This window comes from Astyanax mexicanus, chromosome 3 (assembly GCF_023375975.1).
Source record: "Astyanax mexicanus isolate ESR-SI-001 chromosome 3, AstMex3_surface, whole genome shotgun sequence".
In the NCBI taxonomy this organism is placed as follows: Eukaryota; Metazoa; Chordata; class Actinopteri; order Characiformes; family Acestrorhamphidae; genus Astyanax; species Astyanax mexicanus.
The window spans coordinates 45,304,572-45,326,037 of record NC_064410.1 but is presented as its reverse complement, the minus strand read 5'-3'; the positions used below and the strand labels follow the sequence as shown (position 1 = coordinate 45,326,037).

Sequence of the window (21,466 nt, the reverse complement as noted above, 5' to 3'; positions counted from 1 at the left end):
ATTTACAGCGCTGTTCCCAGTCGCTCTTGCCGCTGTCTTATGAATGATGTCCTGACTGTAGACTTATTCACTGTGACATATTCATCGTCACAAACATTAGATTTTGCCAGCCTTATGAATTATTTCCTGACTAGGCTTATTGGCTAAGACATATTCATAGACACAGGCATTAGGTCAGCCCTGTGCCAAAGCTGGTGTACACAACAGAGGACTGCAACCTTCAGCAAATAAGGGTAATTGGGGGAGTATTATGCAAGAGCAGAAGAACAAAATACGTCCATTAGAATTAGAGTAATTTCCCTGTAAACGGCCTTTCCTGGAATTCTGTAACTGATGCTTGACATTTAGTTGGTTGGAAAAAAGAGCGATGAAAAGGAAGCACACAGTGTGTGCGTGTTTGTGTGTGTGTATTTATGTGTGTGCCTTTTGTAGACAAACATATATTGACCTACTTGCAGATGTTTGCATATACAGTGCAGGATAATAATAATAATAATAATAATAATAATAATAATAATAATAATAATAATAATAATAATAATAATAATAATAATAATAATGTATAATATGCACCCCACATGGATTTAAATTATTGGGACACCTACACACCTACAGTAAAATTTGTAATGACATCCTATTCTAAATCCATAGGCAGTAATATGCAGTTGATCCCTCTTTGCAGGTCTAACAACAGGTTTGGAGCTCTGCAGTTACTGAATCACCAGGCATTCCAGCACTCAGACACCTTGTTCTGACTTGCTGTGCTTCCTGAACCCCTCTATTTTTAATAACACCACTCAGCTTATCCATTCTTTCACTGAAGTCACATAAACATCTAAATTTAAGTTAAGTGAATTGAATAGTGAATAGCTGTTAATGCATGCTGTTATAAAATTTAAAAGAAGTCGGGAATACTATTTACTTTAAATACTGTAGGTAACAGAAGGTATGGTACCACTTTAAATAAGACTACCTTTATAAAGGGTTGATAAATGGTTACTAATTAGGTTGTAAGTGCCTTAAAAATCATTAATGATCAGTTATAACACATACGTAGAAAGGGCAACAATGACCTGTTGTTTGCCAAATGGTGCACCCACAGCCATCTATGTTGTTGCCCTTTCTACATATGTGTTAAAACTGATTATTAATGATTTTTAAGGCATTTACAACATAATTAGTATTAATATTAGTATTAATAAAGTAATTGTAAACCATTTATAAACCTATCATAAAGGTACTATTATTTTAAAGTGGTACTGAAGGTTTGTATGTTTTCCTAAATGCCATAAGGAGTAATCATTATGTTTACTACACTGCCCCATAATTTGCAGTGTTACTGCTTTTTGTGTCATTGTCTGTAAGTGACAAAACATAAAAAACATATATGGATGAAAGCAAATTATGGAAAGAAGTCTTCATCCTTATACATTTCCTAATTAAGCCTAATTAACCATTAAGCCCTATAAATGCCTAAACACCATACAGTCAATTTGCCACAGTTACATCAACACAATAACATTAACAATGTTTTACACTGGCATATACACTATAAGGTAAATTCTGTTTAAATTCTAGGCCCCACAAGGCCACCCCTCTATCATTTTTTATGTTTGAAATTCGCCCAAGATTCGCCATGTGCCCTGGTGAATTTATGCAGGTTTGATGTTGAACTTGGCTTAACAAAATTGCCGTTCCGTGCTGCATAGCAGTATTTAATTGATGACGCTATATGTTGCTGGGGTAACTACATTATGATGGCCTTTAACATGTGTTTGTGTTATCCACATGAGTTCAAAGCATGTGAATACAAATGACTATGTACTTCTAGGTGGTATTCATATGAAAGGTGTTGTGTTTTAATTAAACTCTTTGCCATACCCGTCAAGTCTCCGGTTTTGGCCGGGAAACTACCGTATTTTACTGCTCATTCCCGCCGTCCTCCCGTATTAGTATTTTCCCGTAAATTTCACGTTTTCTATTAGCATAATAAAAATATATTAGGAGACAGGCGCTGTGTGAATGGGAAATCTCTTAACCAATCATGGAGCCGGATCAAGGAGAAAGTCCCGCCTTTCAGGAGAAACTGCCAATCAGCTTGCTGGTTTTGCGGCACAAGGAGGAGAGTCAGTGTGGGAGTTGTCAGTTGTTAGAATTTGTTGAAATCTCAAGTATTGTGGTGTAATTTATTATTTAGAAGGGGTAGAAGAGATGGTTGAGCTGGAGAGAGAGAAAATGTGGAGAGGACTGAAATTAACTGAACTGATAAGGACTGGACTGATCAAAGAAAGAAGTATTAATTCAAAATTATTAATTGTGTAGGCCCCTTAGGACTAATATTTATTAGTATTATAATATATTTAGTGTTATAAAAGGTAAAATAACTATTTAGAAACAAGTGAATTGTTTACATTGCTACATGGAGTCCATTATTGACGTACTGTTTTGCATACTTTATTAAGGAATGGGTTCACTGATGGAATATATCTGGTCCATGTCTATATGTAAAAGCTCATTATACTATTTTTAGATCACCAACAGTCCTTTTGCAGAATTTGTGCACCATTTGTTCAATTTTAAATCCATTAAATAAATAAAAAATGAAATAAATAATGTGAAGATTTCATGTAAATATCTAGAAAATGGGTTTATTTAGGCTGTATTATAAGAAATAAATAAGTAGGAATGTCCACAACATTTCAGTGTCAACAAAGGTAGACCTATCAGATTCAAAATATCTAATTGTAGTTTGTAAGGGGTTCACAGGTGCATATTTTAGATTTCTTGTAAATCTGTCTTAAAATGTAAGGGATACTGAACCTCGGTTGGGCTAGTGGGATGTCTTGAAGCAGGGGGCGGAATATTTCCCTTATTTTTAAGTCTGAAACTTGACAGGTATGCTGTTTGCTACACTGTTCTCCACAATTTCTAGTGTTATGTCTCGAACAAACAAAAGGAAACATCCATATCCATCCATATCCATATCTATGCTGCCCTCGCACTGTGTCCTAAAGTGTGCAATACTAGACAGCTAGCTAACCCTTGATCTTCAAATTAGTCCACAAGGCTTTCTTTTCTTGTTTTTAATCGAAGATTCAGCAAGATACATAAAGTATTTGTTGATAAAGATGGGTAAAAAGACAAATAATGTCCACAACTCAAGGGATTAAGATGGATTCCCAGAGAGAAACACTGTAGACTGAGAAAACATGGCCTTCACTCTCAAACAACACAGGATGTGGGCTGAGCTTCAATTGTGCACTTCCTGTTAAGAAAATAGCCACTAGATGGCAGCATCTGACTGTCACAAAATCAAGTTACTCTAGAAAATGAATAAAATAATGCATTCCTTAGGGGAAGGCAGAGCAATATCCTTTTTTAACGTTCAGCCTTTAAAATGCCTAATTAAATCCGTGGCCCAACTAGGCTACTCCTGTAAAATTGATGGTTTAGCTAACGCTCTGCATGGGACATGGTGACTTTTTGCTGCACATGACGTGTTGACTTTGAAAAACCTCTGTTCCGTGCTTCACAGCAGTGTGTGATTGACGATGGCATGTGTTGCCGTGGTAATGGCATTATGGTGGCATTTAAACACACTGTAATTTATCTCATTGTTTGTTTCTTGTCTCTAGGCTCCATGCACATGTGCCTGGAGATTCTTGAAAAACATACATCTTTTTTGAACACCGGAATTGTATCTGTATGTAAAAACTGCATCAAATGTCTGGATTTTTTTACGACAGTGTTTGCTTCTACATTGTGTGCACAATTTTACAGCTTTGAATGTGATTTCTTGCCATTTTTCCCGTTTGTTTCAAATGTGGTAACCATTACAGTCAACAGACTTCTGTGTGGCCTTTACATTGGCATAGATGTTTAAGCAATACATCAGCTAAAAAAAAATACAAATGTTTTGACAGTTGAAGAGGTCATGATGTACTTACTTCGAAAAAGATGAAACAGACAGTGTTGGAAACATTTGTAAACAGCGCAAAAAGGTTTAGTCATAAGTGTCCACACCAGTGACTCCTACTTTTTGAAAACAGTAATATTTAAACATTTTTGAAGTCCCGACCCGCCTGACCAGCTTATTCAGCCACATAGCGTCTCATGCTGCTTTCCCAGAACACCACAGCATAAGAGAGAATTGTAGAACATCTGCAGGAGATTCTTACAGATGTTGAACCATTGATTCTTTAGAAAGAGAGCTTCCCCTTCTTGTTGTGTAAAGAAGGGGAATATTGGCACTTTTTCCCCCACTCAGGCATTGGCTATAACTTAATGCACAGCTTAATTCCTTTAACAGACAGGTATTTTAGTCAAGTTTCAGACTGATTACATATTAGATATCTTTAGTATATCTATTTAAGAATTAAATATTAGGTTTTATATTTGATAAGAAACTAAAAATCCTAATTGTAAGTGTGGTAGAAAATATTTTACAAATTTAAAGTAAATCTGCAAACTGTTAAAATATAATAAATACAATTGGAGCTTTCCTGAACTGTATTGGATTTTAAAATCATATTTTCTTGAATACACATCAAGCATATCATGTACTTCAAATCTTCCGCTTTGTTACGGTCTAGTTTAGATTTCTGTCTATTTTTAATCATGCAGAATTTGGGTTGATTCCTGTTATTGATCTGGAATTATTAAGTGGAGTAGAGAGTGAACATGCAGCTTCACCAAGTTACCTGTAGGAGTCTTTGTAGCCCTCAAAGTATTCAAAACGTAAATAACTTATTTTACTGCAGCTAAAATGGGATTTGTATTAGAAACTTGTGGTCTAAATTTGGGCTAAGGCCTGTTAGGGGTTAACTTTTTTTTTTTTCTTCTTCTTCAAAATCATGCACTGTAGAGCACTTTAAAAAAGTCAGTGGCCTCAAATCAAACGCTCTGTTCATCCAAACAATGGGTTTTGTTGTCAACAGTCGGTTGGAGTAGCATTGTGCCAAACTACTGTTCTATTCCTGAGCCAGGCAAGCACACCATGCTACACACCACAGCAAAAAGAGCCAGTTGTTTGTGTCTATATCTGGAGTCAAACGTCATCTGTTTTAAATCGTCAGCCCAATACCTTAAATGTAGTTGAATGGTTGTGCCTGGACTTCTTTCTACTACAGTCTCTCAGACAGAAAGGCAGAGGAGTTTCAACATGCCAGCATCAGAGAGACAACGTGGGAAAGAGGAGAGAAAAAGAGAGCGAGACATACTGCTAATCAGACAGACAGGTGCTGCAATAGACAGACAATCTGGCTTGCCTTCTAAACTGGAGTGAAAGAAGTAGGTCACAGGCGAGGATCTGGAGAGAGAGCGAGAGAGGCACAGAAAGAGAGAGAGAGAGAGAGAGAGGGAGACTGCTGGAAGAGGTTTGAGAGGTGTCTCTGGGCTGGAGGAGAGGAAGAGGTGGGGGGCATGGGCGAGTGCTTTTGATGCCTCTGCCTCTTCCACTCCTCTCTTCTTACTAATCTCCATTTTCATCGTTGCCTGAAAGTGAGTGAGGTGTGATGCTGTGTGACAGCGAGAGGTGCAGACGAGTGGCACTTGAAGGAATGCTGAGAGACAATGACTGACAGCAGCCTCTTCTAAATTACATACACATCAGACACTGTGTTATTCAAGCCGCGAGGTGTGACAGCACAGCTCAAATTCCTGTGTCTCTTTCCCTCCCTCTTACACACACACACACATGCACACACACTCACACTTGTACACATACATACTAAGTACTTAATAATGGGAAAAGGCACACCTCTGTTACTGGGAGCTTTGAGACGTCAGGCCGGGCATGATGGAGCTTTCCCTGCGCTCCGGCTGCTGGCTAGCAGGGCTCTCTAACAGGCTGTGCTCTATTTACTGATCCCCGATGCTTCTGTCAGCAATCATCCGGCCCTCTCGAGTCTGCGCTCTGAAAAGAGCAGTAATAATCACCATTAGTTATGAAATACGATGAAATAAGAAGTATGCCGAGAAGACCTCACTTGAAACTACTTATGCCTGCTATCTAATTTCCTGTTTATGCTGCTTAGTTGCCTACTTGGTAATAATAATAATAATAATCAGAATACTCTATATTTATATATATATAGCTCCTTTTATACAATAAATGTAGTGCAAAGTGATTTACAAATGCAGTAATAAAAAAAAAGAAATATGACAACATAATAAAAAAAAAAACGCAATGGCAGGAAAAGGATAATAAAAGATAAAAGAACAAAGCAAAAGATGTGAGAGGAATTTTTTATAAAAAAAGGAATGTAATAATAATAATAATAATAATAAAAAGAAAAAAGCTATGAATAAATATAAAGGAAAGTACTCTTAAGTCTATGTGAAGACAAAAAAAGACAATCGTTCAAGTCTTTAACAACCGTAGATACCCTGGTCACATTCAACAATGTTATGGGATTAAAAGTGACACACTTGAAGGTTTTGTGCTTGAAAGGTTGATGCCTTTTTCTATGCATCTAACAAACAATATTTTACAATAAAACTTTGTAACTGGCTTACATTTACATATATTTTTTTAAATTCTATAAATGTTCATCAACCTTCTTTTTCCAAACTTATTTCTATATTCTATATTAAATAAAATTTATTTTCAATAAATACATACACATACATTTCTGAAACTTTCTATTAAGCCCTATCCGGATGGAATTAGTTTCTCAGTTTATTCTCGTCAGGAATAACCATGTATGTGTTTTTCTCATACGTCCTCTAAGAAAATTACAAGCTGAATTTTGTACTGTTTTTTTTTGCTGAACTCAGTGGTCCTCCGGTAATTTTAGTCCCGTCCAGAACCACATGTCTGAGATTCGTCTCCTTGCATTTAGTAAAAAAGCTATTTGTCCACTGCTATGCACCTTAATTACTCTTTGGCCGCACGTTTCCATGGAGATCCACGTAAACACAACAGCGAGTGGAAATGGAGGAGCTACTGAACGCGATGTCACGTGACCGAGAAAGCCTAAAAACTTACTGGTCCTTCTGTTTTTTCAATTGCAGTCCGGATGTAAGAGTTTTATCACTGAGTAGAAGTTTGAAATATTTTTCACAGTCTTTCACAGAAACTTATCCTGTCCAGAAAGTGCTTTTGTTGAAGTAGCTAAGTTGGATTGTATGTTTAATCGAAATATTGCTGGATGCCAACTATGCATCTGTAATTCTGAGAGGAAAACAAGATTTACAAGCATCCTTGGCTATTAATCCACATGCAGATTAAATAAAATGGCTTCCACTTTTTGCCCATTCTTGCATTTCTGCACCATGTTTTACATTTCAGACAACATATCAATCTTTTTTGCTCACTACTTCAAGTGCTGATAAATGTTAGGAATTCAGAACCTACTGTATATATGTTACATTAAATATGCCATTTCCTTTGTTTTGTCATCCCTGTCCATCTGTCTCAATTGGAAGAGTGACAGTAATACATTGCAGACACACTGTGCAAACAGTATATACGTCTTAATCATAACAGACTTGCTGGGATGTGGCAAGCCTACAATTTTCACCATATAAAAATAGCACTGATTGGTACTGTGTGGCACTATAGCTGAAAAAAGTGATTCCCTCTCAAGATTTATATAGATAATATGAATTGACCCTTCACTAAGCCTCACTGCCTTTCCATTAATGTTGTTCCATCAGTCTGACAAGCTCAACCTTTCAAGCTCTACTACAGGAGGAGGACTGCATTAAAACACAGCTCAGGTCATGTATGAATGAGTTCAGTTTTTGTAGTTTTTAGCTGGGAAACACACCAGCACTATTAGACACAGCAATGCAATGCAATATCCTTGGTGTGAAGGATATTTTCATTACTATATAAATGTGTAGCTAGCATTATCCATCGTTTTAGTAACCGTTTTAGCTTATTTCTACATATCTTACTATACAGGGGTGTTTCTAGCGTTTCAACAAAATGGGGCTAGTAAGTAAATCCAAGGTCATCCCACCTTTTTACAACATTATGTACATACTGTAACTTCTATATATTCTCATGCTCTACATAGTTCTAGTAGTAATGGGTTAAACAGTGTTAGCATGAAGCTGTTATAACAATAACTTTTCAGACTTCTCAAAAAGGTGTTCTTCCAAGGTTTTCGAACCAGGGGTATGGTTGCATATTAAGCAATGTTAAAGTAGAATTTAAATGGTGTTCATTTGGTTGTAAAAACAAACTTGTGTTAGGAGTAAAAAGTAAAAGTGTAGATTTAACAGCAAATGCAGTTTCTCTCATCCTCACACAAAAAAACAAAAAAAAACACACATACATACAGGGGTTGGACAATGAAACTGAAACACCTGGTTTTAGGCCACAATAATTTACTGGTTCTGGTGGAAACAGGAGAGCTGAGGTGCACATTGAATTCTGCCGTGATTTGGGCAGCCGTGGTTTTAAGATACAGTCCGGGTTAGTACCCAAACATCCCTTTCAGACAGCTTCCTCTTGCGTCCACAGTTAATCCTTTTGGATGTGGTTCGTCCTTCTTGGTGGTATGCTGATATTACCTTGGATACCGTGGCTCTTGATACATCACAAAGACTTGCTGTCTTGGTCACAGATGCTCCAGCAAGACATGCACCAACAATTTGTCCTCTTTTGAACTCTGTTATGTCACCCATAATGTTGTGTGCATTGCAATATTTTGAGCAAAACTGTGCTCTTACCCTGCTAATTGAACCTTCACACTCTGCTCTTACTGTTGCAATGTGCAATTAATGAAGATTGGCCACCAGGCTGCTCCAATTTAGCCATTGAAACTTACTGGAACAGATATTGCTTTGATTATTTGTTTGTTTGCCAAACTTTTGATATATTTATTATAAAGACAGGGCAGAGTGCCTCCCAGACAAGGTTTGAGAACCAGGCCTTTGTAATTGGTTTGTGGGCCAAAGGCACAAGCTGGGAGAACACAGTAGCAAGAGAGTTGGTGGAGGAGTGAATGATGGCCATGAAACAGGTTTTGGGCTGAATTAGAGGAACAACATGCTCTGCTGTCCTGAACGAGTTAGTGTCAGTGATGGAGGAAGTGGGATTAGTCACTCCAGCAGATGAATGAGTGCAGCAGCTCAGGCATGCTGAGAGGAGGGCCGATCTGTAGTCAGCTGTGCTCAGGGTCAACTGCTACTCTACACAAATAAAAGTGTTACTCGCCCTCCTCTCTGAACAAGGCTTTGTAATGAAAATATTGGCGTGTTTTAGGTGTGTTACTACGCAGGTAAAATGTGCCATGTAATACATTTTAAACAGACGGCATAAGGAACGCATGTTAACATGCTAATACATTTTTTGCAATGTATTTCAGTGTACTAGAGGTTGTCTAAATTCTATGAAGAATATAAGTGAACTTGAAAACACCCACACAGAAATCTGCACAGGAGTGCTTTTTCTTTGAGAAATATGAGTGCCATGTGGGAGCAGGTAGAAACTCAGCGACAGGTGGATTTGTTTACAGCAGTGAGCATTTGTGTTTGCAAAAAGTGTAATGTTTTAGAGAAAAATGTTAGGGCAATAATTGTTGGTTTATATCAGGACTGCCTTTTCCTTGGAATTTTAATTTAGCAATTTAGATATTTCATATCTGAATACATACGTAGTTTTTTTTTTCCCCGATTTCAGCTCACAGATACCTTGTGCTGATTAACATCATCTTAGGAGTGATAAGGGGAAATTGCGCAATCTACCTATCTAAAGGCTTCGGCAGCTGATGGCAAGCTGCATGGCCGGGATTCAAACCAGTGATCTCCCGATTATAGTGACGGTGCTTTAGACTTCTGGACCACTCGACAGGATACATAAGGCTAACATGAGCATCGCTGCCATTTTATCCTCCGTACATGTCCCCTTTACATTTAACATAAAATATTAGTCCCCCAGCACTGTTTCTATTGTGTCATGTAATAATCCATTCCATTTGATGGATAGGAGAATATGCATACCAGTGAAATTCCACTCCAGGTTTTCCAGGTTGCCTACAACAAAATAACTGCATGCAAGTTAAACTGGAGGAGGTAACGTCAGCCACATTCACAATATCCAGCTTTTGCTAAAACCAGTAAAATATTAGGAAAAACTTAGCCTTATTTACTGTTATTTTAAGTAACAGTAGAGTATTATTAAAATAATGGGGTATTCACAAAATAAAAAGTAAAATAAAAAGTCATTTTCTGTGATTAATTGTTTCAGATTAATTTCAGGCATAGCAGTTGGTTTTAGAAACAGGTTGATGAATATATGTACTAGTTAAATGAGGACCTGTTACATTGGTGAAACCTCCTCAAAAGTAGTCATTGAATCAAGTCACTTGTAGGTATAATTAGCTGTGTAATAACCTGTTATATAAACACCAGAATGCAGGAAATAATAATAATAATTAATACAAATAGAAACCATGTTTAATTTATGTGACTTGTAAATCAAGTACTTTTACTTTCACAAATGTGTCTTACAAGGAAGAATGGAAGAAAGCCTGTCACTTTAACTGTAATTATTTTTTATTATATATTGTCACAGAGATTATGCGAGAAATTATATATTTATCATAACATATAGCACTTGATAATGCAATTTCACCCTTTAAAACGCAGTGACTGTGTAATTACTAGTATATTCAAACCATGGAATTGGAATTTAAAAAATAAATAAACATAAACTATGTGGAAAATCACTGTTGACACAAAAAGTTGACACACAGACTCATTCATGTTAATGGGCTCTCCTTGCTATAAAAAAAATCAACCACAATCATTCTACTTAGACTCAGTGTAGCAGGCTGTACTGCTGCTCGTGGAACATCTGAATCAGAGAGATTAGAGAAGCTTAGGGAGTCACTGGAGCTGCTGTGTGTGTGTGTGAGTGTGTGTGTAAGTGTGTATGCAGGCAGAGGGTGTTTGATTATTCATTATATATAGAAGCTGTCATGGAGGTGGTATGTTCTGGTGGTAGGGGAACGTGTGCTGGACAGAAGTCTGGTGTTTGGACATTTTAGCATGTGACCATGAGAGAGGGAAAAATGTCAGCTTTTGTTTTCTGAGCTCGGTATGGTATTTCTACCGTCTGCAGTATATTATGTAGTACTTGTACTAAAATGGTACAGTTTTGTAGACTTCCTGAAATTTGATATGGGTGGGCAGAGCTTATGGAAACATTATTTGACTCTTTTAAAATTTGTGAACTTCAAGACAACATTGGAATCTGTGCTTGAGACAAGCTTAGCAGCATGTCTAATACTCTTTTACTAACCATTATGTTTTTCTTTCTCTCTCTTCTTCTGTCCAGCTGACTCCGGCGCAGCCCTGTCGCGCCCACAGCGCCCCCTCTCGGCCCGGGCGGCCCACCATGGCCCGGGCACGAAGAGTTACCAGGTCAGCCGCAGCCTCTCGCAGCACTCGTCTGGGCCGTGCCACTGCATGCCTGAGGACTGCGATGCTTCGTTGCGTGACTACATGCACCACCCGGACCATTACCAAAGGCACAATGACCACCACTACTATCCTCCCGGTGGCCCACCGGAGCCTCTGGCACTTCCCCCCTCTGGTGGAGGTACCTTTCCACGCTCGCATGCACCTCAGCAGCAGCAGCAGCCCTATGACTCGTGCGAGGAGTGCCTGTCCTCGGCCGGACACGGACACGGGCACCAGAAGATGCACCGTATCCCACCCGGCCTTATGGACCAGTTTGAGAAGCAGTTACCCTTCCACCCTGATGGTTTCCACACATTGCAGTACCAGCGCACAGCCAGCGGTGAGCAGCGCAGCGAGAGCCCTAGCCGCATCCGTCACCTGGTGAACTCCGTGCAGCGCCTCTTCGCCAAGTCCCACTCGCTTGAGGCGCCGTCCAAACGAGAGTTCAATGGGACGCGTGGAGGAGGGGGGGAGCACCGTGATCGGGAAAGGGGTCACCGCAGTGGAAGTGAGGAAAGTAGTGGGCACCATCACCCAGGCACACACCAGTCCCGCTCAGCCCGTCGCAATAAGAGCCGGGAGCGCAGCAAGAGTGGAGACTCGCGGCACGAGTCCCGGCACAGTTCACGCCACCGCAGCAAGACCGCTGGCTGGTGGAGCTCCGATGACAACCTGGACAGTGACAGCAGCTTTCTGGTCCAAGGCGGTCGAGGGGGACGAGGATACCCCACAGGCCACGAGACCCTGGACGCAGCCATTCAGGAACTGACCCTGAAGAAGGTCAAAGGGCCACCACCTGGAGAGTGCCTTGCCTGCACAACCATGGCCAGGGCAGGAGACGGGGGACACTCTCTAAAGAGGAGCACCTGGTCAGCTATGACAGTCAGCCAGGCTAGAGAAGTGTACCCTGCCTCTTCTCGGGGTGGAGGAGCGGGGACAGGAATTACTGGGTACGAGAAGGCCTTGGTTCCTGTGGAAAACAAGTTGAAAGAGCGCAAGCTTCACTACTTACAGGCAAGTTTCTGCACCGTCATACATTTTTACAATATTAACACTGTCCAAGCAAGACCTTTAGGGTATTTTTACACTGAAAAGTAAGGACCCAGAGTCCGAACCAAAGTTTCTGTGTTTGTTGCATTGTATAATATACATTAGGCCTGTTTCCTGCAGTTTACTGAGCATGCTAAACCATTTTCTACATCCTGTCATCATCGCCTATGTAGGCTGCGTCTCTCTATACTTTACACTAAATGATTGGTTTGCAGATTGTTTTTTTAGTTTGGCATTTGGCCTTTTTTTTTAGGTGTAGTGTCCTTTCATGCGCATTCAGGAGCATGACAGATCATTCTTGGGTTACATTTTTTTTTTGTTTCTGTTAAGCATTAAGCATTAATCTGCACTATACAGTATACAGATACAGGATTCCCAGGCATAAGCGGTTGTGTCCACACTGCCATTTTATGCATGTGCACGGGAATGGGAGTCAGATTTTGACAGAGCACTGGTTCTTTTGCGTTCTTTTGTTTTTTTATTGGATCAATGGATGATAACAGGCTGTCCCAACATTTTGTAATTGGTTCAAAAATCTGAACCATTTAAAAAATGATACTTTCACCACTGACTTGTTTGGTCTGAAATCTCATACATGCCAGTTTGGTCCACAGGTATAAAAGGTACAGCTAATAGCAGCCCAGCCCACAATTTGATCCAAACAAAAGAGGTGGTCTCAATCCGGATCAAGTGAATCGTGGTCCAGTTCATCAGCAGTGTGAAAAATCCCCTTTCTAGATTAACCCCTTATCTATACACATAAATAAAAGGAATCTTGGTCATCTGTTACAGTATATGTACAGTACATGATGTAACAAGCACATAAACTGTCGTACTGACTCTGGTCCAGACTTTCAGGTGTGAAAACATGAACATTTTGACACTGGAACACGCCAGACTATGGTTCTACCAGACAAAGCAATTAATTCTATTGGTTGGACCACATTTTGGTGCTTTCTTCCCGCCTGTGGTAATGGCACCATTTTGGTTTCGGACCAAACTGACCAAATAACATCTGTGTAAAAGTACCCTAATTCTGAACTCTTATCCCAGCTCAACTCTGACAATCTGAATATCCACGTGAAGGCTAATGCACACAGACCCCGCTGCTTTCACTGACTTGCAAATTCACTTTCCTGACAAAAAGAATTTAATCTGTATTCGGGAACCGGCTCTCTGAGCAGCACTGAGTGACAGTTCCTCATTGCAAAAAAAAAAAAAAAAGACTTGATTATTTTTGTTATCGCTTGTTCCTCTGAGGGATCGAAGTCTGTCGCCTTTCCAAACCTCTTTCAGGCCTGTATGACAAACAGTACCAGGGGAGACAAGACAAACAACAATGAACCTGTGGCCTTTCCACCACTTAATGAGAACACACACATACTGTCAGAACCACTTAATAGATTCCCTTCCTTTGTCTCTCTGTCTTTTTCTGTCTTTTTCTGTAATTCTGTAATGCCACAAACATACACAGACCAGTCATAACATTAAAACCACCTGCCTAACACTATGTTGATCACCCTCATGCCTCCTAAAACAGCTGATATACATCCATAAGAACCCTATTACTACTTAACACTCACAGACCACACTAAGATCCTCCTTCCATATAAGCCAATTGTAAAGTTGCACAAATATAGAGTAGGTTTTAGTCAGGTGGCTGTAGTGGGGCACATACAGTTAAGGTGGTCTCGTCAATTGTAGATTAAAAAAACAGAAATATTTGAGTACTGAATACTCTGAATACCAGAAAAAGCTGTCAAACCAGTCACAATTAAAAGTCTCGAGTTTGCCAAGGACACGTTTTTGTCATTATAGAGCCTCTTTCTTTAAAGTAAATGGAATTCATCCTGTTATTATTCCCCTCCCACTCCCTCTACTTTATCTTTTAGGTTTATCTCTTGTGTTTTTTGACCAATGACAGCTGATGAAATACAACTTCTACTACCACATACAAAGCCACTACTGACCAAATCATTCTTTCAGCACTACATACAACAGTCTTTGTCTTACATATAATATAACACCATGTCCCAGAAAACCAGTTCATGAACAGTGTCAGGGTTACACATTAGCTCTTTCTTGGTCTTGTTCCTGCTTGTTCCTTTCTGTTCTTGTTTTGCTTCCTTGTCTATCTCTCTCTATGTTTTCCCTAACCTGTTTGTTTTCATCACTATGTCCTATGTAGCACACGGCTCTGTTTTGTTTCCGTCTTGTCATTAGTGTTTTCACCTGCGTCTCATTTGTTGCCCTCTCGTTATCTTCCCTATTTGTTCCTTTTCTGTCTTGCTATATATATTTAGCAAGACAGAAGACTGTTTCAGTCTTCAGTCTTTTGTCTGGTCATGTGTGTGTCTAATGCCAGTGGTTGCTTTCAGGTAATCATCTGGGGGAGAAAAAAAAAACATTAAAAAGTATCTTGAAAAAACACATTTGGTAAATTCCACACAGTGTACAACATAAACAAATGATCAAGTGCAAAAATTAAATGTTGGAACAACAATGTAAATCTCAAACTAACATTACTAACAAAAGGCACACATATTCTTAAAATTCTAAACAAATAAACGTTAAAGCCTTTATTGTTACTATAAAGACATAAATGTCATTTTGGTCTAGACATCACACAAAAACACAGTGGACATACTTAGACCTTCTAAATCTTAAAAAAAAAATGTTTTGTCTCTTTACATACATGTACTGTATGAATCTACCCACTTCCCATGTTTTTGATAAGACTGAATTACAAATGGACCTAAGAAGTAGAATAATATTTGTTTAACAGAATATTTGCATAACAGTGTTGCTCAGTCTAGGTCCTGGAGGCACCCTGCACTGTACATTTTAGTGTTTTCCCTGCTTCCAATCCACTAAAATGTACAGTGCAGGTCAGTGCTGTCAGAACCGGGAGTGTGTGTGTGTGTGTGTGTATAACACAACAGAAAATGTACAGGCACCATCTTGAGGTTAGTTTTTCAATAGCTATACAGTAAAACATCAATGTAGGCATAACGTTAACAGAATACACACAGATATCTAGATGCCTGTACATGACTACCCACATACCCAACTAAGTGGTAAACATATAGAGCCAATGTGCACACACACATATCAAAATGTGTAAGGCAGCTGTTTGGCTTTCCTGCAGCTGAGCTAAATGAGAAGTGCTTAGTTTTTCTGATCCCCTCCCCCCTTTCATAACCTCCATCCATAGTACTCACAGATGTCCAGCATAGGGGTTGTGTTTCTAAGGCAACAGTAAGCACGTAACCCCCACACATCTCTACCACCTTTACTGTATATCCGTGAGCTGCAGCTGAGGTCCTTCTGAATGGACACTGAACCATTAAAGACAAGTAGAGTCTCTCTCTCTCTCTCTGTGTGCTTGTTTTCATTTGCCTGTTATTTCTAGGAAAATCATCATCATTATTTGCAGTAATGCACAAGGTACACAAATAGAAGTCCAATATTTGTGGTTTACACCTTTGCTATAGCCTCCAGTATGGTTACCTCTTTGCACAAAATCTAAATGTGATTTCTAGCTTGTCTTGTATTTGTTCCAAACTGCCTTGTATTCATCAGCTCTAATGGCCAAGTGCAGTGTTTCTAAATCCTGCTCTTGTTGAGTCTTGTTGAGCTGCACCGTTTCAAGTATCTTTTGACTCAACACACCTGAGCCAGCTCATCAAGGGCTCAATAACCACTTTATGAGCTGGATGCCATGTGTGCTGCGCAGTGCTGTGGGCCACCAGGAGTGGGATTAAGAATCACTGGCCTGGTTGGTGGCTTGTGTACTGAATATGCACTTCTTAATAGAAAAAGAAAGAAAGGAGGGGATAAATGTTACGGGAACAATACATGATAAAAAATGACTGGTTTGGACAATTTGATTATTATTATTTTAACTACATATGCAGAAGTAATGTAGAACGCATGTGAAATGCCATATGTCAGATGTCTTTGCATTGGAGTTGCAGAAGTTTCTAATATTATCCTGCGATAATCCATCTCATGCAGCTCAAATATTCAAGCAGTTTCTACAGATTTGTCCGGGAGGGGTGAAATGTTGATAGCATGTCCAAAGGAAGTCCACATATTTTCAACTGAGAATAGGTCTGGCATTGTGTCTAACCGTGGTGAAGAATCTGTGTCTTTAAGGCAAGCTCCTGAGGTGGCAGCAGTGTGTGGATGAGCATTGTCCTGTTGAGATACCGCACTGGAATGTGCATTAAGAAAAATTTGAGCCTCATTAATGTAGGGCCTTATTAAAGTAACACTGGGCTTTCAAAGTGCCTGTAGTGAAGACCAAAGGTGATCTGGCAGTGTACAAAAATGACACCAGACCTTTTGCTGGCACTTACCAAGTTGCTTCCCAGCACATATTTATTGATTGTCTCCACCAAGAAAAGAGGTATCTGACACTGAAGATGACCCACTGCCATTCTGAGTGATTTTATGACAGTCTGGCATGACTACCCTCCACTTTTTTTTTTTATCATCATGAATGTATAATAGTTTTCAACCATCCAATGTGGCAGTGTGAAAATCTGCTTTGTCTCCAGGAAACCTGGATTATTCATATTCTCCTTTTTTGTAACTCATTAAAATCCACTGCTCTCCTCTCACTTCATTTCCAGCACCGCCTGCAGCACCATAAGGAGCATCAGGATATGATGGGGCCTAGCAGGCTCTGTTTTCAATGACAGTTTCTGACAGAGCAGCAGGTTCTGAGATGCAGGACTCAGCAGATATTTGCTCCCATCGAGGGCCAACTCAGCTCCCCAGGGAGATACGAGGGAGAGATGGGGATCTTGTTGTGGGACAGTAGTGTTGTGATCTGATCTGAGAACAGGTCAGAATGAGACAGCGCCAGAGCCTGTCAAGTCAAACTGTAAGAGTCGCAATTAGCAGAGGCAGAAGACAAGACGAAATGCATCAGGATGATGAGAATTACTTTAAAGCAGTGGTAGAGGAACAGGGTGCTAATTGAAGAGATGGAGCTGGCTGGAGGGAGAAATGTAAGTTCTGAGATTGTTCATTAATGTATCTAGAAACTTCTGAAAATGAACTTCCTCTTTTCCTAATGGAATAAAAGAATGCTGGACGGAACTGGAGGTATGAGAGAAGGTGAAGTGAGGTGAAAAGCACTGGAGCTTTTTGATAGTCTATGTATTTTCTGAGCAGCAGTGAATGGGACGTGAATAGAGAGATCACACTGAATCATCTTTTGAAAGCAATGACCTTTAAGTGCCTCATGACTGGTCAGTCAAAAAATTAGTGAGTGTGTGTACCGGTACTTGTAACTGCATTGTCTCTTTGCAGAAGAAGGAATTACACACATTCCCCAAGCCCACATATCTGTAAAAGTGCCTTATTTATGTGTGTAATATTAAAAATATATAAGTTTAAAAAAAAATTGATTCACTGAGCAGGAATTCACAGATAGGAATGAAATTGGTTGGTTTGTCATATCAGACTGTCACGAAGTGACTAAGATTGTCATGGCCTGCTTTTGTACTAGTGAAGGCCAATAAATCCATGTGTGGAGCCACTGGTCAGATTCATAGAGCTGCATCACCAGACCAATCCAAGTTGAACATGCTATTTCACGTAGGTATCACGTAGGTAGGTAAGTATTTAAACTGCATAGGATGGATTATACTAGGACACCTTTAGGAACCTCTACAACTCATACAACTCCAGGATGTAACGTGCCAAGACATCTGACACCTGCTTGCTCACTGTTTTTTTCTGAAATCTAGGGTTTAAAGCAAGTTTATCCCACTTTTTTATTAACTCTCTGTATTTTCTGATAAATGTTTGTACTAAATAAAAAAATACTGTAAGGATTTAATTGCATTCAACAGGCAACAGGTTTTCATGAAATAATGTTGGACAATCACCACTTCTTGTAATCCTGAACTCCCTAACTCATCCCAAAAGTATTGGATGGAGCTCCTTTATTACAGAGAACTCCACAGAGGGCTCTGCAGTTCAGTGCTGGGATATTTGTACACCTCTAGTGCCTGCCTGGAAGAAGAAGTGGTGCCAATATGTTCATGTTTATCTTTTACAAAGAGTTCTATTCTATTGGCATTCATTACAATTAATTAAATAAATGAATTCTATGTAAGAGGTTTACACAAGCATTTTGACACACATGTCATATATCTTATAAATGTACTGTACCATTTCAGATGCACAGTCTTTTGTTTGGAGAGTGGTGATATGCAGGCTCTTACAGCAGCCAAAATCATAAACATTGATTAGACATGCAGCCTCCTCCCTCTCTTCTCTCACTGTAATTATTTCGCGATGAAAAACAATTAAGAAACTGCATCCATGAAGCAGTTTAAGGCCCCACAGCTTCAGGGAGAAACTTCTCGCAGCTCTGTGCGTCAGTTCCAGTATGAGTAGCTGTGAGTGTGCAGTGGGGACCATTACGTCACGGCATGCAATCAAGGCTCGCGTTATTAAGCTATGAAGATCCAGGCTGCCTCAGTATGGCCCTGTTGGGTCTAACTGGCCCCACTGCTGTGAGTCCAATAAGCCACAACTTTAATAAAAGATCGTGTTGGCCTCTAAGGCTTGTGCTTGTGATTCTACACAGCTGGGTGTGTAATTTTCTGAGCTCACAAGTATCATTTCATTATGATTCCTTAGAAAAGGAATGGATGCATAATGAATTATTTTTCTTCAGTTTGGGTATTTTAATACAAAGCAGGATTTTTTTGCAAATGTATAATTGTTCAATCGTTAGGTTTTAATGTTGTAAGACTGTTTTTGTATGTTGGTGCCCATTACTCTAAACCAACATCTGTAGTAATTATATAAAACATGAGATATGTTTAAGATCTACTTTTCAGATTTATACTAGTACTGTAAGGCTTATGTACCATGTTTTTTACACTATAAGGCACACCTCCTTTAATTTGTTTAGCATTATACAGTTTCAGTTTAGCTTTAGCCACCAACCGTGCTAAGCACTTGCTCTTTTGCCATTCAGAGGTGAGTATATTGGACTGTAGTCTGCGCATTTACCTTGTTAAAACAAGTTACGTGGGACTAACTGCTAGATAATACCGCCACAGACGTAATTTGGGGGGGACGGGAGGGACATGTCCCCTGCACTTTTTCAAAAGCCGGTTTTGGTCCCCTGCAGTTTTTATATATAGTCACGCTATATTAAATAGAGACAGATCAAGTGCTAGGACCCAGCAGATGACCACCGCTCAAGCGGATCCAGTTTCCCTTTAGACCGCCCACAAACTCATCCACTGGCTCTGCCGTTTCTTGCTAACGTATCATTGGCCGCCGCGGCTATCACTCCATCTGGTTCTAGACAGCGCGTGGGCTACAAACTGTTCTGCATTTTTTTTTTTTTTTTTTTACTTTTTAACAAATAACATGTATTTAACTTTTCAAAACATGTACTAGTTAAACTCAGGCAGTTTTACTTAACAAGGTTTCTAATCCCAAGATGGTTACAAAACACGTGACATTTAAAAAGAATTTTTTAAAGCACTAATTCCTTTGATTTTCTTTCAATAACGTTTTTATTTTTAAGAAATGGTTGACTGCATGTTCAAATAATTGGTATTTATGATATTTATAAAATGGCACTCATTCCTGTTACTTTTTATCTTTTGAGTAACAGGAATGAAAGTAACAGGAATGAGTCTTTAGCATAGAATTAGCAAAAACATGAAAAATAGCCAAATGGCAACATGTGGACATTGAGGACAATTAAAATGTGTATTTTAACTTTACATATGATGGCTTTATTATGAAAAAATAAATAAAGCATAGATGGGTTTTGGAGTCAGACAACAATGCAAAACATTACATCTCTGAAGGATTTTAATAATTATATTTTATGGTAAAGTTCATAGTTAAAAAGTGGGGAGAGATAACAAATGCAATTTTTTCAGCGTTCTAAGAAGTTTTTATAAAGTTTTTAATTACATGTTTTACTTTTGCAATCAAGTCAATGTACAAGACACTATGCTAAATAATAAAATGTATTGTAAAGTTATTTTGCAGTAGAATTTGCAGCAGCATTTATTGCAAAGATGTCTATATGTCTATTACTAGACAACACATAAAAAATATATTTTTTTCGAATTTTATTTTACATCATAATGCAAAGACATTTAGTTTAATTAAGCAATGACTTAAAATGCTAAAAGATTGGGGGACCTAAAGGGCAACGATTCAAAGAATCACCCGATAGCTTCATTCTTAAAGGAGATATGCAATGGCGAAGAGTGTCTCAAAGGGTTAATAGTTTTAAAGATGGAATGCGAAGCCAAAAAAAGAAAAAAAAAAGTATTTGTAACCTGAAAATGGCATTTGTTTTTGTACTTATTCTGTTCAAATATTGTTTTGTGCATAGAAATGCTAAACATTTCTAACAGTTTCTAATGTCTAACAGTAAATCTAATTTCTAACAGTAAATTGTAACAGTAAGACTGATCCCTTTATTTCTGCTGTAGACTGAACACATTAAAATATGAATCTTAGACAAAAAAAATCAACATTTCAGCTTTTATTTCCAGTTTTTTTTTTTTTTACATCTGGATCTGATACACAATTTAGGAGATAGCACATTCCATCTGAACCCACCCATTTTTCTTTTGTGCAAAAGTATTGGAACAGATCAACTTAAATAAGTAAATAAGACTTACTGTTTAGTTGCAAATCCTTTGCTTGCAGTAACTGCATCATATCTGTGACCCACTGACATCTTCTGCATTCTTATTCTGTGATGTTTTTCAAGGCAGTGTGGTTTTTGTCATTATCTTGCTGCATGATGAAGAATCTCCCAATCAGTTTGTTTTTATCTTTCTTTAAATTCACAAACAAAATGTTCTGTAGACTTTTAAGTTCACAGTCAATGAAGGCTAATGAGCCTATCCCAAAACAAGCCATGCAAGCCCATATCATGGCACTACCTCCCCTGTGTTTCACATATGAGCTGGTAAATAAAACTTTGTGG

The 21,466-nt window shown here is 38.8% G+C and overlaps 1 protein-coding gene across 3 annotated transcripts in view; it reads left to right on the top strand.

Annotated features, from left to right (window-relative positions):
• dlgap3 (discs, large (Drosophila) homolog-associated protein 3) overlaps positions 1 to 21,466 on the top strand; it is a 283,280-nt gene that overhangs the window by 235,128 nt on the left and 26,686 nt on the right. For all 3 annotated transcript variants that reach the window (XM_022683199.2, XM_049475370.1, XM_049475371.1), the window contains exon 4: positions 11,294 to 12,432. In XM_022683199.2, coding sequence (XP_022538920.2) covers positions 11,425 to 12,432 — 1,008 coding nt within the window. In that variant the 5' untranslated portion in view covers positions 11,294 to 11,424. The remainder of the gene's footprint in view (positions 1 to 11,293; positions 12,433 to 21,466) is intronic.